Raw genomic sequence first — 24,739 nt, forward strand, 5'->3', positions numbered from 1 at the left:
GCCAGCACTGAGCGCTTCCAGGGCAGCTGGGCTCTCATCTGTCGGGTGCACCAGCCGCGCTTCAGTGTCCCCCACTGCGGCCGTCCCACCTGGAGGCCAGGCAGAGCAGGCAAGAGGGAGAGGCCCCCATCCCGTGCTCCGCATCCGGGCCCGCCGCTGCCGGACCATGGGATGTCGGCAAAGCTCAGAGGAGAAAGAGGCAGCGCGGCGGTCCCGGAGAATCGACCGCCACCTGCGCTCGGAGAGCCAGCGGCAGCGCCGCGAGATCAAGCTGCTCCTGCTGGGCACCAGCAACTCGGGCAAGAGCACCATCGTCAAGCAGATGAAGATCATCCACAGCGGCGGCTTCAACCTGGAGGCCTGCAAGGAGTACAAGCCCCTCATCATCTACAACGCCATCGACTCGCTGACACGCATCATCCGGGCCCTGGCCGCCCTCAGGATCGACTTCCACAACCCCGACCGCGCGTACGACGCCGTGCAGCTCTTCGCGCTGACGGGCCCTGCCGAGAGCAAGGGCGAGATCACACCCGAGCTGCTGGGCGTCATGCGGCGGCTGTGGGCCGACGCCGGGGCCCAGGCCTGCTTCAGCCGCTCCAGCGAGTACCACCTAGAGGACAACGCGGCCTACTACCTGAACGACCTGGAGCGCATCGCCGCGCCCGACTACATCCCCACCGTCGAGGACATCCTGCGCTCCCGGGACATGACCACGGGCATCGTGGAGAACAAGTTCACCTTCAAGGAGCTCACCTTCAAGATGGTGGACGTGGGTGGGCAGAGGTCGGAGCGCAAAAAGTGGATCCACTGCTTCGAAGGCGTCACAGCCATCATTTTCTGTGTGGAGCTCAGTGGCTACGACCTGAAGCTCTACGAAGATAACCAGACGGTGAGTGGGGCCCGGGTTTTCCTTTGCCTGTTCCTGCTGTCATGGGCTCCTGGAAGCAGGTGCACTTGTGGGGGTGAGGAGAGGCTGGCCCTGCCACGTGATGACGAGTGAGCTCCAGGTTCCCTGAAGGAGGCATCGCTGTGGGCAGAGGGCTTGGGGCTGACCAGGCTTCAAGGCAAAGTGAGGCGCCCATGCCAAGCCCGGAGACCATCCATGTGGGTCTGCCAGCCATCCTGCAGCAGCCAGTCACATGAGTTTGGGCAGTCGGCACTCTGGGCTTCTGCTGTGCTCTGAGGCCTTCCCGGCCCTGATCTAGGGGCTGCTTCAACTGTCAACTCCAGGGCAGGCGTGGTGAATTCCCTCGGCGCCGGGCCTGGCTCCCCAGCCCATCTTTTGGCAGGCTGTGCCCTCAGGTGTGCCAGGACGTGGGAGGGTTGGTCCCACGTTTCATGGAGGGCTTTGGCCTCTCTGAACCTATCAGCACCATGTGTGGTTCTGGGTGGAGATGTCCCAAGGTGGCTCCGGCAAGGTGGTTGGGCCCATCCTCAAGCTGTGCTCAGAGAGCAGAGTGTGGAGTTTGTAGGTGTAGGGTCATGCCTATTGCTAGGATGGGGGGCTCCTGGTGGGCAGGGCCGTGCTGGGCCCTCACAGCTTCCTATGAGACTTCATGGCTTCCCTGGCCTGGGGCTCTCCTCCGACCTAGGTGACCGTGCCCTAATAGACCCTTGGAGCTCCGACACCCTCCAAGTAACCACAGCACCCCTGGGGTCCACAGAGGAGACCCAGCTCACCAGGCAGGGACGAGCATCAGCTATGGCTACCTTCCCCTGGTTGCAGATAGCACTGCTCTCATGGAGCTTATGGGCCTCTGGTGCCCAGGGCATGTGCCCAAGCCACCTCCATCTCAGTGCAGTGAACAGACAACATCCCATGCCTGAACCATGCAGGGTGTGGAGGCCACAGGGCGAGAGAGGACGGGGCCAGGCCAGGCCTCCATGGTCGGTCTGTGTGGCAGCTCGGCAAATCCATGAAGCTCCTGCCAGCACTGGTCTCCTGCCAACGTGTAGGTCTTGGGAATGGCAGCCACCCTGTGGCCCCATCTTGATCCCAAGAGTCTGGTGGTGGTGGCATTAAGAACTGTTTGGAATGCATAATCCCAGGGGTGTAGGACCTGGGCTTGGGGTCCCAGTGCTAGGAACTCAGTAAGAGGGTGGCCTAGGGTAGTTGTCGGGATTCCTCTGAGCCCTTGGCCCAGGCTGAGGACCACTGTGTGGGGACAAGGACTCAGGCACGAAGTGGGGTGGGCACAGCCTGAGGGAGACCTGGCCCAGTGCCGAGCTGGTGGGGCTTTGACAGGGAAGTTGCTACAGAGGGTGAGCCCCATGCGCAGGCCCAGCACACACAGGGTGGCAAGGGCCAGGAGCGGTGGCGGTGGAGGCTGAGGTGGACAAGGGAGAGGCTGTCCTGTGCAGGAGGAGTTTTGGGCCAGGCAGGAGCCCTGAACAAAGACCTTGGATCTGTCCTAAAGAGAGAGGCCTTTGACCCTGGGGGTGGAGAAAGTGGGGACAGAGTCCCCTGAGGAGCAGGTAATGGGGCTGTGGGTACCCCGGGGCTCAGGGGAGGGCAAGGCTGCTCATGGGTGACCCTGCGAACATGGAGCCTCCACCATGCTGGGAGACGAGGGCCCAGCTGCGCCATGGAGCACTGGCATCTGGGGTCATTCCTTCCTGCACCCGGTCCTAAAGCAGGCTTCATTCCCAAGGGTTCTAACTTTGGGCCTGGACGGCTCCAGGCTGTGGCCCCAGGGCTAGGAGCCTGCATGTTCTGGGCAGAGAGGATCTGTGGCCTTCCTCAGGCGGCTTTGGAGGCAGGGCTTGCCCCCTCCCCTCCATGCATAGGGGCCTCCCTGGAACTGTGCCCAGGTGTTGATGGTATGGCTGGCAGGAGGGACGGGCATGGCTGCATGCAGACGCTGCATCTGCAGCGTCTGGAGGTGGGGCACGCCTGCAGCCAGCTGCGGTCCACCTGCTCGCAGCGCTGTGTCTGCGTGTAGTCTCCAGGGTTCTGGCCCCTCTTATCTTCTGTCTGCCCCACTTCAGCACCACGTGTGGTTCTGGGTGGAGGATTTGTCCCCAGAAGACAAGTGAGGTCAGGCTCCCTTGGGGAGGCATCGCTGTGAGCAGAGGGCTTGGGGCTGACTAGGCTTAGAGACAAAGTGAGGCACCCAGGCTGGGCTCCAGGGACAGGCCGTGCAGGTCTGCTGGCCACTCTGCAGCTGCCAGTCACAGGAGCTCAGGCAGTTGGTGCTCTGGGCTTCTGCCCATTTCTGCTGCTGTGCCCTGAAGCCTTCCCGGTTCGGATCTGGTGGTCGCCTCATCTGTCAACTCCAGGCGTGGCGAATTCCCTCGGTGCCCTTCCCGGCTCCCCGGCCCTTTGGCAGGCTGTGCCCACAGGTGTGCCAGGACCCAGGAGGCAGGACGCCTGGGCCCTGGGTTGGCCCCATGTTTCATGTAGGGCTTTGGCTATCACCTCTGCTCTCTGAACCTGTCAACGAGGAGATGGCCCAGGTGTCCTCCTGGTGGCCTTCCAGGCTCTATCTGGCCAGTGCCTACCACCTTGCTGCCTCTGTCCTCTCTCTGCTTCCACCGTGGTCAGCTTGCTTCACTCCCATAGTGCGGCTCTGTCCTGCCTTCAGCTTGTGACCATCCTGTCCCCTGTCCCTTCAGGTCTCATCCCAAATGACACCTCCCAAGGAGGCCTTCCCTGTCTGTAGCCCTGTGCCTGCACAGGCCCCGATGGGCTGGGTGCCTGTCGGCTTGCATCTCGGGGCTCCCCTCTCCTGGTCTGTCCCTGTGGGGAGCCACAGTGGGCAACCCTGGGCAGGGACAGCAGCCTCTGGCCTGGCTGTGGGGATCTCTGTGAGGCTGTGGGCATTCAGGGCATTTTCCAAAGGGAAGGGTTGACAGCCAGGCGGGCACCCCCATCACCATCACCTTGGTCTCTGCAGGCCTGGGGAAGTGATTGTTCACCAGAAAAGGAAATTCTTGATGAGAAACCCAAGTGAGGCTGGAAATTCACTGGATTCCAAATGGTTCTTACCTTTCATGCTCTACCAGTATTACCTGAGGATGGAAAACAAACAGGGTACGAGGAAAGACAATGCCCTCCCGTGATTCTGATCCCTCCCGCCGGCTGGGCTGGCCCCCGGCGTGGTGCCAGCAGTGAGGACAGCCCACCTCTTCTGTGCCCAGCCCTCCCTCCAGCCGGGCCAGGGCCAGCACAGAGCTGCCACCCTCTGCCTTCTCCTTCTGGAATGCCCTGAACTGTCCTCCTTGGGCCCTGTCAAAGGCAAATCAGCCAAGAACAAGCCATGCTGGTTTTTGCAAAAGCTGAATGAACCATGGGGCCAGCACTAAGGCTCTGGGTGTGGCTCCTCCAGAGCCCTCCTCCCTTTCTGTGCTCCCAAGGCCTTGTCTTCCCTGACGGAGGCTGGCAGTGCCTCCCTACCCCCACTCCTGGCAAAGGAGCCACAGCCCCCCGGCCCACCTGCTGGCTTCTGCGTCAGCACGTTGCCAAGGAGAACGTCAGCATGTCTGGGCTCCCGGGCGTGAGGGCAGCAGTGAGTGAGCACAGGGCAGCACCGTGAGTGGAGGGGAGGCGGGTCCTCGGGCTTCCAGGGCAGGGCCGGGGCAGCCAGCTGACCTGAGGAGCCACGCCCATCTTCAGCCGCATTTCCCACCCTAGTCCAGAAGGATCTGATGGATCCTCAGCCTGACCAGGGCCCCACCCTGCAGTCCTAGCAGGCTCCCCAGTGCTCTAAAGCCCAGCACCCCCGTGGGGCTCCCCCAGACAGCCCGGGAAGACTGAACATGGCCCAGTCACGTGTCGGGGCTTTTCTTGGGCACCCCCCCGACTGATCCTGTGGGGCGGCGGCACCATCTGTTATCTCTGTCAAGGTGGAGACACCGAGGCTCAGGCATAGAGACGGTAGTGGCTGGCTACCCATCCCCACCGAGTCCCCAGCACAAGGACAGCCCAGCCAAGTGGCTATGTGCCCTCACCTGGCAGGGGCTCTGTCCCTCCTCTTTGCATTCACACAAGTGTCAGTTGACAGAGATGGTCACTCTGTGACCTCAGGAGGACTGTGGAAAAGGAGTGGAGAAGCCAGCACCCACTGGCCCACATAGCAAGATAAACTCAGGTGGCTGTGACCGGCGGGACAAGGTCCTCGTTCCCCCCGTTGGAGGCACCTCAGGCATCAGGGGACCCCGAGCACCCCTGCAGGGAGCCTTGGGGCAATGTGGGGAGGCAGGCACCTGCCCACCCGCTGTCCGTGAATCGGCTGCTGGACAGCAAGGGACTCTTCAGGAGTCCCCGACTGGAAGGGCTGTTGGTAAAGTGTTGCATGTTCTCATGTGGGAGCCCACAGGGAGCTCCCTGCCCAGCTCCTGACGGAGCCGTCAGCGTTCCCAGCCCTGTGGCGGGCCATGGTGTGCCTGCTGTGTACCTGCTGTGCAGACACAGGCCCGGGCGGGGAGCCAGGCGTGAGGGTGAGCCCGACTCTCCTGGTGGCACAAGGAGCCAGGGACAGGGAGACAGTCACACCAGCACAGCCACAGCTTCATTTCTACAAACCCTTGTGCTGCCAGTGACACCTGCCCCCTCTTTCCAGAGCTGGCAGGCAGCTGGTGCGAGGGGTGTCTCCATTCTGCTTTCACCTAGGGACCTCAGTGGCCACTTGGGCCCCACAGGCAGGCTGGGCTGCCACAAGGCTCACCGTGGGATACCTGGAGTCCCTGCCATTTATCCAAGGGACAGCTAGTCAGCGTGTGTCAGCGAGGGTCTCCAGGGGGACGGATGGGACAGAAGGATACGCCTTTAGGCGGGGGGCAAGTTCTGCAGGTGCTGGTGTTTCAGCAGCCAGACTCCAGGAAGGTGGCCTCTGCCCAGCCCTGGCCAGTGGCCCCTTATCCGGGGGCCTTTGGCTCCCTGAGGAGCCCCTCCCCACCCCTAGGCAGGTCAGCAGCCCAGCACACCATGAGGGCAGGCCCATACCCACCTGCGTGGCCTGTGCTGTGGGCAGAGAGCCTGGCGCACAGTAGGTTCTCAGTGGACTCTGGAGTGGGTGGGAAGTGGGGAGGCTTGGGAAGAGCTGGAGTTCCAGGGCCCTGGCTTCTGGGTGCAGAGCTGCTGGGACACTCAGACCTTCCGGGGGAGACCCCATGGGTGCCAAGCTCTAACAGAGGTATGTGCAGTGTGCGCTGAGGAGCGGACTGCCTGAGGCTTTCCTGCAAACACAGCGTGTACCTGCCACCCTAGCACTGTGCTTTGTCATTTAGCCCAAAAAGGGAGCTTGTTTCAGTACTTTAAAAATGGAATTTAGGCTGGACATGGTGGCTCCCAGCACTTTGGGAGGCCAAGGTAGGAGGATCACTTGAGCCCACGAGTTTGAGACAAGCCTGGGCAACATAGTGAGACCCTGTCGCTACAAAAAATTTAAAAATTAGCTGGGTGTGGTGGCATGAGCCTGTAGTCCCAGCTACTCAGGAGGCTGGGGCAGGAAGATCACTTGAGCCCAAGAGTTTGAGGTTGTAGTGAGCTATGACAATGCGACTGCACTCCAGCCTGGGTGACAAAGTGAGATGCTGTTTCTTAAAAAAAAAAAAAATGGAGTTTAAACAGTTGTGTCATAAAGTGGCACGTTAAGGGTGGCACAGGGTGTCTGCAGTTAAGGTAGGCTTTCGCCTGTTGGTAACAGCCGGTTGTGTCTGCCCAAAAGGAATAACAGATGGGAAACAGCCAGCTGTGGATGACACCCTCCCCGGCACACCGGGGCTCACGTTCGGAAGGCACCTTGCGTATCCTTTAATGCCCTCAGCCAGCCAGCTTTGTAAATGAGGAAACAGGCTCAGAGAGGTTCCCTCACATATCACAGGGCTGAGTCTCTGGCCCTGGCCCTGGGGGATTCTAGCGGTCCCCTCCCCACCCTAGCAGCCCCACATCCCGTGGGTGCAGGGCTGCTCTAGGGAGGGCTGGGAGGCTAGACTGGGTTCCACCCTGGGGGCTGCTATGTGGCTAGCCTCCCTTCGGGTGAGTGGCACTGCCCCCTCTCCACCTCCCTGGCCCAGGCGGTGGTAGGACTGCGGGATCCCCAGCAGAACGCATCCCCACTGCCTCCTGCTCCTGGCCCGGATGAGGACAGAGCTCCAGGATAGTGTCCAATGCCGAGAATCGAGCCAGAGCGGCCTGCTACCGACCTGCCAGGAGCCTGCTGCCCTTCCCTGACCACATGCTAGTCTCCCAAGCACTTCTTCCTGATCCCACCATATGCCAAGGACACATGCAGTTTGTCTTTGACACCTGCAAGTCGTCATGACCCTGGAGCAGCAGAGACCTCCTGACCAGAGCCAGAGGCAGGGCTGGGCCAGCAGAGGGGCTTGGGTTCCCCAGAACTGTATGGCCCCCAAGGCAGCACAGCTCTGAGAGGCCCACAGGAGCAGGAAGCAGAGAGGGCCAGGCCCATGGCAGGGCCCTTGTGACACTTCTGAGGGCAGGCACAGAGCTGGGAGCAGAACTTGGCCAACTGCACAACCCAATCTCCCCAGCTGGCACCCCCACAAAGCTTGTTTTTCCTGACATGCACCCATAGCTGGACCGCCATTGGCTTGGAGGTGCCACCAGCCCTTGGGAACAGCCCCTCCCTGCCTTCAGTGCAGGCTTCCCGTCCACGGTCCCTGGGTCCCTGGCTCCATTGCCCGGCACTCACCCCCCTCTTAATTGGGGCTGTGGCCATCTGCTGCTCACCTCAGGGGGCCTTGGGCCACTCTGAGCCTGTGGTCCCCACTCAGTGAATGATGGGTGTCTGCTCACCCAGGGCTTCCCATGAGTCCCTGTGGGGTGCTGGCTCTAGCCCAGGATCGGCAGAGGGAGAGGCAGGGAGGGGTGGAAGGGGCAGCATCCCGGCACCTATTTGAAGCCTTTGCTGGCACTTCAGGTCCTTGGGTTGGGGCCTCCCTCCCTTTACTCCCCGGGGGACACAGCCACAGAGGCCTCCATCAACAGCAGCTTCTTGCGTCCCTCCTCTGTCATGCTGCGAGCTTCTGAGAGCAGGGCCATTTCTTAGCCTCCTTTATGCTGTGGCTCCTGGCCCTGGGTAGGGCGTTGGTCGTTGTGAGCTACAGGCAGGAGGAGGGAGGGCACTGGGCTCGGGCTGTCCTCACACCAGCTCCTCCTGTGTGGGCTTTGTGTTTAGCACCCACCTCGTCTTTGTAGAACCTGGCTCTGTCATTCAGTGCACTCATCCCTCCATGGTGGTCACCTCCTGTGTCACTAGAGGCCACCCCCTGAGCACAGGCTGTCACTGAGCACAGCTGGGCCGTAGCCAGGACACCAGCCCCATTGCTCTGTCTTTTCCACCATGATGACATTGCCAGATGCCTTGGCAGAATCTGCTGGGATGTCCATGGTGTTCCTCAGATCTCCGTTGGACCTAGTGACGCCACCACGACAGGTCAGCCAGCTTGGGCTCTGGTGGGGGTCCTCCCTTATAGGCAGGTTGGGGTCAGTCCCTTGCCCTAGTGCCGACGAGCTGGGAGCGGGGAGAGCAAATGAGTTCTCTGGGCTCTGGGCTGGGCAGCACTGGCCTCTGCAGAGGAAGGTGCTGAGGCCCAGGGTTAGGCGCTGGAGCTGGCCTGTACTGGCTCATGAAAGCCAATTTTTCAATTTTTAGGACATTTGTGAGCCGTTCGACATGATATTCGTGGTTTCAAATCAGCCAGGTGGGAGTAATTTCACCCCAGATATTGGCAGATGCCACAAGTCAGTTCTACTCCCCCAGCCCCCACCGCCAAGCCAGTTGTTAAACATCTGCCAGCACGCACAGCCGGTGACTCCCAAGCCTGGGCTGGAAGAGCCTGCGCAGGTCAGGGTCAGTGACTGGTGTCAGAGGAGTCACCATAGATGTCTCTTTGAAGAGCCAGTGTCCTTGTCTCTCAGTCCTCCTCTGTGGTTCCCAGCTCTGGCCCTGTGGCCACATGTGTTTATCCCGTTGGAGAAAGGGAACTTGCTGGCGTGGCTCCACGCTCAGCCCGGCCTTCCCTCCCGCTCTCCCTGGGCAGATTTAAGAGACCCCACTGCACAGAGAAGCAGGCTGAGCTGGGAGTTCTGCTCTCTCTCATTGGCTAACACGAGACTCCTGCTTAGGCTGGGGGCCACGCTGTGTCCTCCCCCTGAGAGAGAACAAGCCCTGTGACATTCGGGAAGCAGTCCTTGCACACCTAGTACGTGCAGGCACTGGGCCCAGTGATCTCATAGCCTAGGGACTCAGATGGTCCTGTCCCTTCCTCCCCTGAGGTGTGAACAGCTGGGCATGGCATCGAGCAGCCCCTGGAGCTTCTGAGTGGCCAAGGAGGGCCTCAGCTGGCTCCCCTGCTACCAGTAACACTGGCCCCTTGCTGGCCTTGAGGCTGCCCTGTGAAGCAGCAGGAGCAGGCGTGGATGGATCGGGTGAAGGAGAGAGCAGTGGCCGATGTGGACCTTGCAGATTCCAGTCAGGGCTGGCAGGGGGGCAGCCAGCAGAGGCAGGACCAAGGGGACCATTTGGGGGACCGTGAAGAGCAGAGTACCACACGCTTCCCTTCCCTGCATGGAGCACCGAGTATGCTGCAGCAGAGGCCAGGGAGGACCAGCCAGGGCAAGGCCCCCGGTGCCATGTCCACTCCCCAGCGTGGCCTGGTGCTGCCTGAACCCCCTGTGGTGGCGGAGCTGGGGTTCAGGCCTGAGTCTCTGTCGCTCCTCAGCCCGTGTACCTCCTGCTGTGCCATGGGGATCACACTGGATGCTCGAGACAGTGCCCCTCCGAGACAGTGCCCCTCCGAGTCGTACCAAGAGCTTCAGGGCGGAGCTGCTTCCCGCCCCCATCTGCTCAGCCTGCCCAGGCCACTGGGTAATTAATTTCCTGAGCGCATTAGCTCTGCTTGTTACGCACACATGAGAACAGCTCTGGGTTTTAAGACACAGATTATTATTGTTTTAAGGGATTTGTGTAATCCAAGAACTGAAAAACAATTTTCCACTTATCTAGAACAGACTCCTGGGTGGAGGCTGAGAGTACTGAAGGCCTCCCCAGTTTGGGGGCTCTTGGTGACTGGCATAGATGGGAGGGCTCTGCCACCGAGGGGAGTCCCACAACTTGCCCTGAACAACACAAGCATAATGAGGGCGGGGCCCCACCAGGGTCACTTGTGGCACAGCGACGCCTCTGTGCCAATGCACGCACACCCCGTTCACCCATCTGTAGGGCTCCTGGGGCCCCTGGCTCCCACAGTCTAGAGTTTGTAGAGGGATTGGAAGGACAGTCAGCTGGGGGAGCAGCCGGTGTTGGCCAGGATGGGGTGAAAGGCGCCTGACTCCCGGCTGCGCAGAGGACAAGTTCAGACTGGCCAGGGAGCCTGGGCTGCAGCTAGCCCTGATCTTTCTGCGTCCCACTGTGGTGACCTCCCCTTGGCTCATGCGTTTTCTCTAATTTCATTAGTAATGAAACCACAGGCAGCTGGGGGCCCCGGGCCTCATGTCTTGAGGCTCCTAGCTGAGGCCCAACCAGGGCCACAGCCCCGCACACCTTTTCTTGGCCTGCAGTGACCTCAGGAGATGCCCAGCAGCATGTTAACTGAGGAGATCCAGCTTAGCCCGGCTGGATGAGTGACCTCGGGCAAATCCCCACCAGCAGGGCCACCCAGGCTCAAGCAGTGACAGGTGGGAGCTGGAAAACCTGTGACCTCCTCATAGTTCCCCAAGAAGCCACAGGCTCTGGCTCTTGTGTCCCAGGGCTCCAAGAAGCCAGCTGGGAAGAGACCACTGTGGAAACAGGCAACCAAGGCAACAGGTTCCCAGGTAGCTTCCCACCCACAGCCCACCAGGAGAGAAGTTAAAAGGGAGCCGTCTGCACCACGTGACCCTGAGTTCAGTGCCTGCCTGGCTCCCAGGCCCATGTTCTGCTTCTCTTTAGCCTCGTCTGCCGAGGGAGGGGCCCAGGAGGTGAGAGGGCACAGTCCTGTGTCGGCCGCGAGCCTGACCCCTGCTCGGCCTCGGCTTGGACAAGCTTGTCTGGCCTTTGCTTCCTCAGCTGTAAAGGCGGACTGGCATGGCTCGAGGTGGAAAAAGTGCTTGTAGAAGAAACAGAAAGCCTGGCGTGGACGTTTTCATCTGCCCCTCTGTGGTCATGAGCAAGTTTGAGCCTCAGGACAGAAGGACAGGGTCGTGACAGTATCTGCTGTTAACCTGTGGCTGCACTGGGCCCCCCTGGGGCTCCAAGCTCCAGGGGTCTTGCTGTCACAGAGGAGAGTGCAGCCTTAGAGTTTAGACTTTGAGGGGCTCAGCATGTGAGCAAACCTCTCCCAGCCCCAGCAGCCTCACCTGTGGCTGGGAAGACTGGGGATCCTTAGGGGCCTGCCAGCCATTTAATGTTCCTCTCACAAGACACTGCCACAAGCCCCAAGGGACGAGCGAGTGGGCTGAACCCACGTGCAGTGTGAGGCTTGCCAAGGCCAGTCCTCCACAGAGCAGGCCCGGGCACCGGGGCAGGCCTCCTCCACCAGTTCCAGCCTGGGCTGCCCCAGACCGGGCCTCAAGTGCTCCTCAGGACATGCATCACAGAGGGACAGAGACCCCCACTGAATTGGGAATGAGGCAGCACTCGCCTGGCAGGCATCCAAGCCTGGGCCTATCATGCTCTCCTCTGACGCCCAGACCTGGCAGACAGGTTTTTTGTAGCCCAGCTCTGTGACCAGGGTCCTGGCCTGGGCATCTCAGAGCAAGGATGCTGGGGAACCGCCAGGCCTGGCACAGGATGATATCCTCTACGGACATCTCAGCCCCCCTGAGGGCAGGAGGCCTCTACCCAACAGTGAGGAGCCCACAGGGGCTAAGGGCTGATTGAGCCCTACTCCTGGTGGGCCTGCCCCCTAGAGCTGCAGGAGACGCCATGTGACCCCAGCCTGGATTCAGTGGGCTGTGGCCATTGGATGCTGACCAGCCTGACCTCTGGGGCTGCCCTGTCCCTGCACCGTGTCCATGGTCCCAGCCAGTGCTCTGTCCACAGGCACAGCTGCCGAGGCGACCCCTGACATCCAGCCCTTGTGCCCTGGCCACCCCAGATCACTCAGTGCCAGCTCTGTCCTTGGCTCATCATAGTCCTTTTGCCTAGACTATCCTGCCCACCTGGGGCCTGGCCTGAGTGTCGCCCTGAACTGTCTGTCCTGTGTTCTCCCCCCAACACCACCTGTCCCAGGAGGAGATGTGTGCACAGCCTTGGGGGCGATGCGGGTGAGGACTGGTATGGAGCTGAGTGAGGTGTTCTTGGGCCCAGCCAGGAGGCATTGACACCTGAGCTGCATGACCTGAAGGCCAAGATCATCCTCGTAGCAAAGAGCGTGGGCTCAGGAACTCTCTGTGAATGGGGCTGAGAGGGCTGGGGCCGTGCTGGTCAGGATGAGCATCATCGGCTGCCAGACCCGTGCGGAGTGTAGGGCACGCCCATGACAGGGACAGCACTGTGAGAGGCCACTCTGCCTTCTCGTCTGTGTTTTAATTGCTATTCACCACCCACTTAATTGTTTTTACAAAATGCACCAACGGGTTGCAGCCTGCAGTATAAACCCAGCCGCCCTGGGGATGGTCGAGTCCAAGCCTCGATCACTCTCTAGAAGGTTTCATCCCATAAAGTCTCCAGTTGGCTCAGGTGCCTGTTGCCACTGAGGCCTAGAGAGGGGACGAGACAGCCCAGGAGTCCTCAGTCTGGGGCCATCCCAAGTGGGGTGGTCCCTGCTGCTGGTGAGGGCTTGGAAGTGGCGGAGCTGTGCACTAGCTGCCCCACGTGACCTCTTAGCTCCTGTTTGTACATCTCGTGACCAGATCATTGACCAGGGATGCAGAAGGTGTTTTCTCTCCTAGAGCAGCTGCTCAGGAAAGGCAGGAAGCCCTTGTCCTTGGCACTGTGACCCCTCCATGCACTTCCGGCAGCTCCTCCAAAGGGCCCCTCATGGCCTGAGCCAGCTGCTGCACTCGGGCCTGGATGAAGCCACTGGCCCCCTATACCACACACACGGTCACAGCAGCACCTGGGAGCCATGGAGGGCCCCGGGGGCCTTTGAGAGTCCATCTGGACTGCCCAGGTCCAGGTCAGCCCAACAGCACAGCCCTGGGCCCCTATCCCTCGCCCGGCTCCTGAGGAGTTAGAGTGATTCTCAGAGTACATCATGGGCCCAGAGCTGTGGAGTGGCATGTGTGTGCTGGCTGACGACAGAAGAGATGGCAACGGGAGGGCCAGAGATGTGAGCAGGCAGCACAGAGCCTGGCCAGGGCACTGCATGCGTGACCTTTAAGCCTCCCAGGCTGGCAGAGGGTCCCCTACCACACAGATGAGGAAACTGCTTCTAAGAAAAGTTGCTCCAGTGGCAAAGCCTGGGCCTTCTGACCTGGGGGGCCCTCCACTGCCTCCTGAGGAGGACCCTTGGCTGGCCACTGCCCAGGGGGCTGGGCGGGCTGAGAGGCAGCCACCCTTGCTGTTACTGAGGCTCACCCCAGCCCCTTGCACACTGAGGCAACCCAAGGCTGAACTGCGGGAGGCAGGAAGTGGAGCACTCTGCTGTTTCTGGCAGGTTCAGAGGAAGGGCATTTCAGGCTATTAGGGCCTGAGCTTTAGCAGCAGCCTGTTATCTTGTTTAAACAGCCCTTGCTGTTTGAAGTGGCACCCTGGCCTGTGCTGTTACTATGAGCACTGCAGTTGTCACCAGGCACAGTCGTGGGGGAAGTGGGCACAGGCCCTCAGAGGCTCTGACTTGCATGCGGCGGAACACACCCCTACCCCAGCCTCCACCCCAAAGAAGCCCCTTCTGTCGCTGGCCTGAGTGCTGCAGGGCTGAGTACTGCGTAAAAGGGGCTCCTTCCTGCCTGGGGTGGGCAGTTCCTGGGAGGAAAGCCAACAGTGAGAGCACCAGGTGAGGAAGGGAGAGGTCAAGGGCCCCATGAAAACCCGAGGCCTGGGAGTGTCTGGGGGCTCGAGGTGCAGTCACCCCAAGTTGCTAATCTTTCTGCGTGACTCCATAATCTCCACTTTGGCCAGGCAAGTCCTGTGCATTCAGGGCTCTGTTTGCAGGTGTCACAGCTGGAGTGTGGGGGGCGGAGCCAGGGCGGGACCCATGCACAGCGTTCCCTCCAAGAAGCACACAAGCCCACAGGGAAGCACAGCAGTGGCGTCGGGGCCAGGGGCCTTGGGACACAGAACCCCAGGGCAGTGACCCCAGGGTGCTAAATCACGAAGATAAAACCCAAGGCTTCCTCCCGCCAAAGTGCAGGCTCAGAGAGTTCCTGGTCGTTTAGAGCCAGAGAGCACTTGCTTATCTTATCAACACTTTTCCAGTCTATTCTGCCAGACTGACCACTGAACCACAAGGCAGCAGTGAACAGGGACAGGCCAGCTGTCACTGGAAGGCCAGGCCAAGGCTTGCTAGTGGAGTGGGGAGACCCAGCCCTACCCCCTAGAGCCTCCAGTTGGTGCCCATCATCTGCCCCAGCCACACCTCAGGCTCTTCACAAAGGGCCCTTCCCGCCCAGCCCCCTCAGACCCTCTGTGGGCAGACCCAGGGGTGGCTGCCCTGTACAGGGGGACACACAGGGGAAGAAGGGAGCAGTTAGGCAACCCCGGCCCCTGTTCACGGCTGCCGCACCGAATGCCTGCAGCACGCACCGCAGCCCTGCCCTGCCTGCCGTCCACCCCAAGTTGGGCAGAGCTGGGGTGAGCAGTCCCCAGACAGACAAAGCTGTGCTCCCAGGCAGATGACAAGCGATAATAAGACCTGCGTCAGGTGGTGCTAAAAGGTGTGTAGCGAATTGAAAGACAGGCTTGTGATTGACACTGGGGGATACTTCAGATCGGGGGTCTGCAAGCTGAACGGCTGTGTGAGCCCAGGGGAAGAGCAGTCTACGCAGAAAGATAATACAGCAAGGGCCTTGTGGGGCAGAGAGGGGCAGGAGATGGGGGTAGAGGGGACGATCCTGCCACGGAAGCCACTGGAGGGCTTGCACGGGGGCAGTCGCAGAGCAGAAGCAGGGAGATGGGTCCTGATGAGACACCACCGCAGTGGCAGCAGGAAGGAGAGTGTCCCAGAGGTGCCATCACAGGACAGAACCCAGGCAGAGCCCCTGGCACAATGCTGGGCCCTACACGTGTTGTGTCCCGGGACCAGCACCCCAAGCATGCTGACCCCAGCAGCCCACCTGATGGGCTATGCCTGCAGTCTGGGTGCCTTCTCCCTTGGCAGAAGTCGGCTCCAGCTACGCTTGGTGGCATGGAGTGGTGCTGGCTACCCCACGTGTTTATGTCCTTTGCCTACTGGAAGGGTAGTGGCACATGTGTCCCTCCTGTGGTGGGCTCAGTGCTCTGACGTCAGGACTGCACCTCATTCCTGTCTGTCCCTTTAGGCAGGAGAGTGCTCTGCATGCAAAAGGAGCTTAGGAGGTATCTCTGAGTGACCACCTGGGGTCCAGAGGAAAGGCGCTGGAGGGACACCCGAGGTGTCTAGAGAGGCTGGCCCTGCATCTCAGTACAAGTCCAGTGTGTTCTCTTAGGAAGAGCAGTGTCTTCACGAGGTCTGGCCAGTGTCTGGCGGGTAGAGGGCACTGGGCCCCAGCCTCATTATTGCCTGTTGACCACATTTCTGTTGTGACTCATTTCACAGTCACCCCAAATAACTGCTGTCTCATGGCTACCAGGGCCCAAGTCTAAGGGGAGAGGTCAGGGAGAAGCAAGGCAGCCCGTGGTGGGCCTGGCAGCAGAGCCCTGGGAGCCGGCCGTGAGTGGGAGCCTCAGGCCAAAGAGGCCCTGAGAGCAGGGGTGCCCAGGGCCTGCATGTGAGGAGCCTGTAGCTGTGCCAGGAGACACAGGATGGGGCAGGATGTGAGCCACGAGCACAGAGTGGCTGGGTTCAGGGTGAGGAGGGGAGTGGACGCCACAAGCTGAGGTGGTTCAAACCAGAATGGAGCCCTCCATGCAGGCCAGGCTGAGCCATCAGCCTCAGTATCCCGAGTGCTTGCAGAACCATGGGACAGCAGGGGTTGGTGGGTGCAGGGGCCAGGGTTGGGGAGCCGGTGCCACTGCTCTGGCCAGCAGCTGTGGGAGCGGTGGCTGCCCTGAGGGGGGTGACCGTAGCATGGAGGGGCAGCAGCTCCCACCTCCTCCCATTTGTCCTGCCAGCACTGCCCCTCTGTGCTGTCCCTGCAGACTGGCTCCAGGGGCAGGAAGGGGCTCACTGAGTCATTAGCTTCATTAATCCAATTCTCCTGCCCATCATGGCAGCATTTAGGTTTGCAGGAGGACGAAGGAGGCAGTGTTAACTAGATTGGACTGGAAGTGACCCCGGACAACTGGCTGTGTCCCAAGATACCTCCCGTTTCCTGGGGGGTGGCTTAGGCTGTCGGGGGCTCTCCTCAGTGAGGGGCAGTGTGCCAGGTAACCCCTTTGAGCCCCACTTTCTACATCTGTAAAATCAGAAGGTTGCGAGGAGGCCCACTGTGGCTTCCTCTCCCTGGTGAGTGCGGGAGCCCCTTGCAGCCGCTTCTCTGAAATGAGCAGAGCTGGAGGGTCTCATGGCAGCCCCGACACACAAGAGGAAGCTGAGGCCCAGAGCCAGTCTGGCAACTTTGGAGGTTAACAGCCATAGGTGACAAGGGCGAGACATGCCCTGGGGCTTTCCATTCAATGTTTCTTCAGTAACAAGGATGCCGCCCCTCCCCTGAGAGTCCCATAGGACTCTAGCCAGGAGCAGGTCACCAGAAGGGCTTCCCCCCTTTCCCTGCCCACTGCACTGTCCTTCAGGGCACTGAGGGAGAATTGGGTACCCCAATTTCCAGAAGCCTCCCACCACCCCAAGTAGATGGGCAGTGGACAGCGTTTGGCCAGCCAGGCCCACACGCCCCTGTGGAGGGTCCCCTGCCCCAGCGTGAGGATCAGCGGCTTCCTACTGCCATTGGTCTGTGTTGCTGTGTGAGACTCTGAGGGTAGAGGCGTCCTCCCTGGTTGTTGTGGAAACGGCAGTGAGTCTTGCAGAGTCTGGGTGCTAAGCTCAGCAGAGGGAGGAAACAGTTGGCCCTGGTGGCAGTTGCTGTCAGTGACTCCCAGCAGCTCAGTGTTAGGAGGGACCTGCGGGATGGCAAGCACACGGCGGGCAGCTCGGAGGCCTCCCTGCCTGCCATCTTCCTGTGGGCAGCTGGACCATGACCACATCTGTCCTCCTGTCCACATGGGCTCAGTTAAGATTCCATCCAGGTGCTGGGTGAGCTGAGCACAGGGCTCTGCCCTAAGGGAGCCACTTGAGGGGACAGGATAACATTGGGATTCCAGAGTGTCAGTAGCTCAGGCCGCCTAGGGAGACCTGAGCGCTATTCATGAGTGCGAGCAGGGTGATCCCCGTGCCAGGCCTCTGCTGGGATGGAGTGGCCTCGCTGTCTGCTGGTTCTTGCCCTGTCCCTCTACCTCCCCTCGCCACTGCCCCCACACATTGTAGGATCCTTGAGGACAGGAGGGTGGGCAGTGGCAGAGCCGGAGAGGCTGCCCTGTGACACAACCGGCTATCCACTGGGCAGGGCTTATGGCTGCAAATCTCAGGCCAGGCAAGGGAGGCAAGTGCACTGGACTCAGCCCCGTCTGGCGGCAAAGGGAGGTCCAGAACAGTCTTGAGTGCTTGGGGCCCTTGCCCCATCCACGTGGGGTATGGGAGGACCTGAGGCAGGAAGGTGTCGGGAGAGGCCTCTCCAGGAGGTGACGGGCAAGGAATGCCGGTGCTGCAAGGCTCGGACGAATGCAGGGTCCCAGGCCACTGCAGGGTCCCCTAGGTCACTGCAGTAGAACATAGTGACCATTGTGCATGAGCAGCTTATTTTACTGAGGCAGGAGCTGTGGCCTGAGGAGGAAGTGACACACCCAGGGTCCCATGGCATTTTGGTGGTGGGACGAGGTCCAGGACCCGGGACAGCCGGTGCCTCGAAGGCCCCTTCCTCGGGGAGCCGGCAGGGCTGTGGGAGAGCAGCCAGGCGTCATAGGGCAGACGGCCCGACACTAGCCCCTTGAGACTTAATCTCGTTTGTGACAGCGCCACCCCCTAACAGCACCCAGACTCCAGTGGCAGTGGGCTGTCCTGAGATCCACATGGTCCTGCTTCCAGAGCAGAAGCCTCCAGTCACAGAGCATGGCACTGGGAGCGTGTCCTGGGAAGCCTGGCACTCGGCCCACAGTCCAGTGCCATGGTTCCCATCCTCAGGCTGGCAAGTCCCTTGCCCCTGCAGCTCCCCCCACTCTGGTTAAGCACTGCCTCTGTGTCCCAGGCCTGCCCGCCATGCACAGCCAGGCTCCCAGCTGCCATCACCACCTCAAGCTGCCTCCCAGGCACTCCTGCCTGCACCCTTTTGGCCTGAGGATAGGTGCAGGCAGGGTCTTGCACCTCCCAGCTCCCCTGGGACGAGCTTAGAGCCCAGAAGAGGAATAAACCCAGGAATTCCCAGCCAGGGGCTTGGCTGTCACTTCGGGAACGTTGTCAACATGAAGCCCATCCCCATGTGAAACCTCCGTCTTGGCCCTTCACTCAGGGCACTGCCCTCGGCGCCCTCCAGAGCCTGGCACGCTGTTGCCCAGCCCAGGCCTGGTGGGCCAGCTGTGGTCTGGGCAGCCTCAGGGTGGCTCGTCCATGGTGAATGGGCTCATTCATGTCCACAGCCCAGCCCCGCAGCTCCACTTCCAGTGTGAGAGCTCTTTCACGGTTCCCACGAACACACACTCAAGCTTCTCCACAACAGGCTGACTTGAGCTTTCTAGACTGTCACAGGACCGAGACCTTGTCCTATTCTGGGGAAACTGAGGCCCAGGGAGGGACAGAGCTGCCCCAGCCCCACCCACTCTCAGCAGTCCCAGCCTGCATCTCCACACCTCTGGGCCTTTCCCCTCCCCTCTGCCACGGAGGCCCAGCTGGAGGGCCTGCTCCTGCAATGTCAGCCCTCGCCCGTCTGCCTTCCTGTAGTGCATCGCTCATCAGAGCCATAGCCAGCTGGTGCTGTCTGCAGTACTGCCAGCTGCTCACAGTCACCTGTGCCTGGGTGTGGGGACTGAGCTGTCCATGTATGTCCCAGTGCAGCCCTCAGCCACCTCATGAGGGAGGTACTCTTACATATCTGTTCTGCAGGTGGTTGGGCCCTCATTGGCCACTGCACAACCATGGGCTCTGGTGTTTCATCGGGTCCTGCCTGTGCCGGCTACCCCGTTGAGAGCAGGGCTTCTGCCCAGGGGAGGGCAGGGCTGTGTGGACTCAGCCACAGAGTGGCAGGAGCAGCAGGAGCTGCTGCCCGGCTGGGGTTTCGGGTCACACTTGCCCCAGGGTTTATGCTGGTTCCAGGAGGAGCTGAAACCTGATGTCACCTGCATTTTATGTGAGATCTCGAGCTTGAGACCCTGGTTGGGCCATCTGGCCTTGCCCTGTGGAGTGGGGCCCTGGTGGAGAGTGAGTGGACAGGGATACAGGACAGGTCAGTGTGGAGCCTTCCCTAGCCACATGGCCATGTCACACGGCCACCACTTGCCCATTCCCAGCACAGGACAGGGCCCTCGCCTGGCTGCAGCATGTGGTGAGGCTCTTATCTGAGGGTACCAGTTCTTATGAGTAGGTATTTGCATGTGGCTGTCCGGAACCAGTGTGACGCTGGGCTGCATGAAGCTTGAGTAGGGAGGTGACGCTCTCACCTCCTGTGGTGAGGAAGCCAATACCCAGGTTAAAGTCTGTTCTGGGGCATTGAGTGTATTTGGACCAGTTTGAGCAGGAACTTTCTTTTTGCAAACAGCCAAGAAATGACTTTCATAGGGACTGTGTCCAGCTGCCCGGCAGCTGACACTCCTTGATACAAATCTCTGGTTCCCCACCGCAAAGCGGTCAGACTCCCCGCCAGTTGCAGAGGTTTCTGACAGGAGGCATCTCCTCTGCGTTGTTCACATAAACGAATGTGCAGACCAACCCCAGCCTCCTAGGAGGCACTGACTCACTGCCGAGTAGGCACTAGAGAGAGCTGGGCGGGCATCACAGCCCTGGGCTGGCATCGCGGGCAACTAATGGCAGATGCCTTTCCATCAGGACTGCTGCTGCACTGGCAGCTGGAGAAGTGACAGCGAGGGGGGGAGGGCTTCTTGCCAGGATGTCATGGGAGTTGGTTCTCAGCTGTGCCCTGGCGAGTCACCCCTCCCAAGGCCTTGGTCCCCGTGTGTGGAGTAGAAAGCCCTGCCCCTTGCAGTGGGGTCATGGTTTGCAGAGGCAGCTCCTCTGGTTCCAGGGCCTGGGGGAGAGTCACTGCAGGAGAAGAGGGTGATGCTCCATCAGCAAGCAGGGCCAGATAACTCCAGAGCTGTCTCCAGCTTTGCCCCAGGGGCCCAGGGCCCCAGTTGAGCATTGGGAGGATGGTGCCCAGCCCTGTCACACCACCTTTGGGTATGAGGGTAAAACTTCACCCAGGCCCGGATGGGCTGGGAAGGGGGATGGAGCCGCAGCTGGCATGTGCCACAGGCTACATACACCCACCAAGGGCAGGTGGTGCCAGGGGAGCCCCCCAAGGCCAGACTAGTTGCAGGGGCACAGCCAGATATATGCTGCAGGAGGGTGGGCAGGGCTTCTGGGAAGAAGGGGCCTTGAGCCAGGCACTGCAGAGTGAGCAGAACGTGGACAGGTCCTGGAGGCCGGGCCTTCTGACCAGCCCTCCTGACCTGTAAGGATCCCAGCCCAGGGCAAGTGCCCACAACCATCTACGGCTTCACCACCTGGCGGTGTGGAGCCCATATGCGGTGAGGGCTCAGCCAGCGTCAGGGATGGCAGGACAGAGCGAGACGCCTAGCTCAAGTGCTGCCCACGCACTGAAGTGCCGTGTGTCTCTAAGCCCAAGCCAGGGCTGGTCGGTGCCCCCCACAGGCTCTCCCAACCCTGCCAGGCGGGGCCAACCGAGAGATGGGAGGGGGGAACTGGGAATCTACACAAATAGAGGTTGGTTTTGTTGTTATTCTTTGAAGCCCGTCATCTCCCAGGTGCCCACTAAATCATGGCCGAAATCATTCCCCATGGCTTGTCCCAAGGAATAGAGAAGAAACCAGCAAGCTGAGCCCCAAAATGCCAGCAAAGCAAGAGGAGCCCCGGATGGGAGCATGAGCCTGAGATGAGGGAGGGTTTGGAACACAGGCGACGCCTGTCCTGTCGCGGCTGCCACAGCAGTCGGGGGCGTGGTGAGTGCATGCAACGCACCATGCCATCAGGCAGCGGGCCCTGCTTCCTCTGCCCTCTGCTGCCTTGTGAGATACATGCCTCACTTTCATGGTCTCTAAGTCAGGAACCTGAGGCTCAGATAGTTGTCCAGGTCCTCTAAGTGCAAAGTCATCAGCAGGGAAGTGGTTCAGACGGGGGGGAAGGGCTCATGGTGCATTGGGACAGCTTGATGGAGCCAGGACTCATGGGGGCTTGGGTCAGGAGTCTTGGGTGGTGGTGAACAAGAAGAGTGGCTGAGATGGCCTTGGGCACGGGGGTCCACGTGGTCTCTCGGCCCCTTTCACTACCCTGCAGAGCTTGCTCCTCAGGTCTGCAGCTGTGCTTTCCCGTGCACATGTGCCCTGCAGAGCCCTCTCTGCCGACAGTCAGTACAGGTGCACTGTTTCTGCGTCTTCGAGGCGGCCCTCCTGCCTCTCCTCTTCCCTTCCCATACAATAAGTTCCGCTGTGGAGGTACTGGCTGCTCCAGGCACTGCTGGGGCGGGATTGTGCACCTTGGTTGTCTCTGCAGAACAGCCCATACCCCCCAGACCTGAGACTACCCACTTTTCAGAGTCCCCATTTTTCCTAAGCACATTCTAAAGAAGGAACAAATTGGTTTGTGGAACACAGCGTCCCAGCACAATGACAGGTACCTCTGGGCATCCTTCCTTGCCCCACACCTGGCTCCTCGGCACACATCCTGCCAGAGAACCAGGGGCTCTGGGGGCAGGTTTCTGTGGCATCCTCCTGGGCACCCCAACCCTAGGGCTCCTGGCCATGGGACTTGGAGCACATTTCCTGCCTTTCCAAGCCTCGGTTTCTTCGTCTATAAAATAGGAATAGGAAGATGTGGGGATAGAACGGGCTGCCACTGCATGTCCAGCTGTGGTTACCATCGTCATTGTCACCGCAGTCGTTGGTACTGCTGCTGCCTTGTGCCCAAGCTATCAATACCGACAGAGTTAGCGTTGTCATCACCATGGTCATTGGTGATGAAATCTGCTCAGAAAAGTCCTCAGATCTGAAACCTCGGATCTAAATTAAACTGGTTCCAGACTTTGTCCAGACACTTGGCTTAGTTTATCTTAAAAGGAGGGGCAGGCCAGGCGCGGTGGCTCACGCCTGTAATCCTAGCTAGCTCTCTGGGAGGCCGAGGTGGGCGGATTGTTTGAGCTCAGGAGTTCGAAACCAGCCTGAGCAAGAGAGAGACCCCGTCTCTACTAAAAATAGAAAGAAATTAATCGGACAACTAAAAATATAGAAAAAATTAGCCAGGCATGGTGGCGCATGCCTGTAGTCCCAGCTACTCGGGAGGCTGAGGCAGGAAGATCGCTTGAGCCCAGGAGTTTGAGGTTGCTGTGAGCTAGGCTGACGCCACGGCACTCTAGCCCGGGCAACAGAGTGAGACTCTGTCTCCAAAAAAAAAAAGGAGGGGCAGCTTTCACCAGCAGCAATTCCAAGTGGTAGTTCCAGGCACTTCCTTCTTTTAAAAGTTAGAATTGTCAGTTTTGTGGGGAAATGGTGGATTGGAGAGTCAGACAAAAGCCTCATGCTCCTTAAAAACCCAGAGTTACTGTAACACATTTAAAGACCCTCAGAAAGAGAAGAATGGAAGATTGGCCTGGTGCCAGGCTCCATGATGGTCACTGCTGCCTCCTGTCTTCTGCACATCCCGAGCACCCGCTCAGCCCAGGCCACCAGGCAGAGAGCCAGGATCCTGCCCTGGGCAGATGCGGGGAGCCAGGAGCCCCACAGCAGCTGGTGGGGACACCGCACCCAGGGAGGGCAGGGAAGGAGCCTGGCCCCAGGCTGGCGTTTCCTTACCAGCTGGAAGCTTTGGTTACAGAAGGGAAGGCCACCCCCTCACAGACTATGGATGGACCTAGGCCGTGACAAAAGACGGCAAAAACCCAGATGGCAGAAGGTCGCCCACACATGTTGAGGGAGACAGGGAAGACAAGCTCTCACGTGAGGGTGTGGGGCAGGCTGGGGTGGGCTCTGGGAAGACTATAGGGTGCTCAGGGTGAGGTTGGAGGTGCCCAGGCCCACAGGTTGGAGGAGGCTGTGCTCAGCATGGCTGCAGCCCCAAAGCCACATGCTGAGCTCACTGACCATGGGACCCAGAGGGACCCAGGAGGCCAGAGAACCTCTTCCAAACACGCGCCGTGAGCAAGGAGGGTGTTGCCGGCTGTACCAGGGGAGGCCAGTGAAGACAGATTGGACCAGACAGAGGACAGCCTCCCTGACAGAAGGGGGTGCTGTTGCAGGGACCGGCCTTGGGCTGGAGACCCTGGAAGGAGGACTTCCTCCCGGCAGGGCTGTGGGTCTGGGGTCTCTGCCCGCTGCCTGCCTGCCTAATGCTAGCACTTTCCTTCCCCCAGAGTCGAATGGCAGAGAGCCTGCGGCTTTTTGACTCCATCTGCAACAACAACTGGTTCATCAACACCTCGCTCATCCTCTTCCTGAACAAGAAGGACCTGCTGGCGGAGAAGATCCGGCGCATCCCGCTCACCATCTGCTTCCCCGAGTACAAGGGCCAGAACACGTACGAGGAGGCCGCTGTCTACATCCAGCGGCAGTTTGAGGACCTGAATCGCAACAAGGAGACCAAGGAGATCTACTCTCACTTCACCTGCGCCACCGACACCAGTAACATCCAGTTTGTCTTTGATGCGGTGACAGACGTCATCATACAGAACAATCTCAAGTACATTGGCCTTTGCTGAGCAGCGGCCGGGCCCGCTTGCCTGTGGTGAAAACACGGGGCGTCACGCCCCAACTCATGCTAGAGCGGCCCACCCGGGGGCAGAAAACGGGGGTCTATGGAATGCCCCCCACCCCTTGGCCTCCACCTCCTTGGCCCCATGTTTCCGCAAACATTAAAATATATGGATAGATTGCTAGGTAGGTAGACACACACGTACACATGCACATGTCTGGAGATGGCAAAGTCCTCTGAAGCGCCAAGGTCTCTTGGAGACACGAAAAGCTGTCACAGAATCATGACAAGCCCATCCTGCCCCTTCACTTTGCCTTCCTGAGGTGGCCCTACTCTGCATGGGGGTCTGCGCTGGACTGTCAGGGTGTGGCAGTGGGCTGGGGCTGGGTCAGGCCAGCTTGCCGCCCAAGCCCCAGTCTGGGGACATTGCTGCTGACCACGAGGGAGGACCAGTGTGGGGCCTGTGCACTTCCCTGCTAGCTGCGCCCACTGTTGGCCTACACATGGCTGCTCTGCACCACATCTGTTCCCGACCTGGGACCTTGGGAGCCAGGTGGCAGCACTAACCCGACCTCCAGCCACTCACAGCTCTTTTTAAACAGCTTCAAAATATGCAGCAAAAATCAACACGATAAAATGAGTGGCACGATTTATTTCCAACTAGGGTTGGGGTTCCAGCTGGGGTTCCAGCTTTTCTTCTACTAGTCTGATGTTTTATAAATCAAAACCTGGTTTTTCTTCTCTGACATCCTTTTTTTTGGCCAAATCTCGTGGTGTTTCGCAGAAAAACAAAAAATACAGAAAATTTCAA

At 60.0% G+C, this 24,739-nt stretch overlaps 2 protein-coding genes across 2 annotated transcripts in view; one reads left to right on the forward strand and one right to left on the reverse strand.

Annotated features, from left to right (window-relative positions):
- Window positions 1-24,739, reverse strand: part of RSPH14 (radial spoke head 14 homolog (Chlamydomonas)) — a 69,135-nt gene that overhangs the window by 31,999 nt on the left and 12,397 nt on the right. The gene's annotated exons all lie outside the window — the stretch shown is intronic.
- Window positions 116-24,077, forward strand: GNAZ (guanine nucleotide binding protein (G protein), alpha z polypeptide). Its single transcript, XM_012660987.1, has 2 exons — window positions 116-889; window positions 23,591-24,077. The coding sequence occupies exons 1-2, from the start codon at window positions 167-169 to the stop codon at window positions 23,933-23,935; spliced, it is 1,068 nt and encodes a 355-aa protein (XP_012516441.1). The 5' UTR covers window positions 116-166; the 3' UTR covers window positions 23,936-24,077.

Source organism: Propithecus coquereli, unplaced genomic scaffold (assembly GCF_000956105.1).
Source record: "Propithecus coquereli isolate 6110/MARCELLA unplaced genomic scaffold, Pcoq_1.0 Scaffold698, whole genome shotgun sequence".
Classification (NCBI taxonomy): Eukaryota; Metazoa; Chordata; class Mammalia; order Primates; family Indriidae; genus Propithecus; species Propithecus coquereli.

What these genes read in the sequence shown, in the direction of transcription:
- GNAZ (XM_012660987.1), top strand. Translation starts at nt 167, where the DNA reads ATGGGATGTCGGCAAAGCTCAGAGGAGAAAGAGGCAGCGCGGCGGTCC. An exon ending in TCTACGAAGATAACCAGACG is followed by an intron (nt 890 to 23,590) that starts GTGAGTGGGGCC and finishes TCCTTCCCCCAG; the next exon opens with AGTCGAATGGCAGAGAGCCT.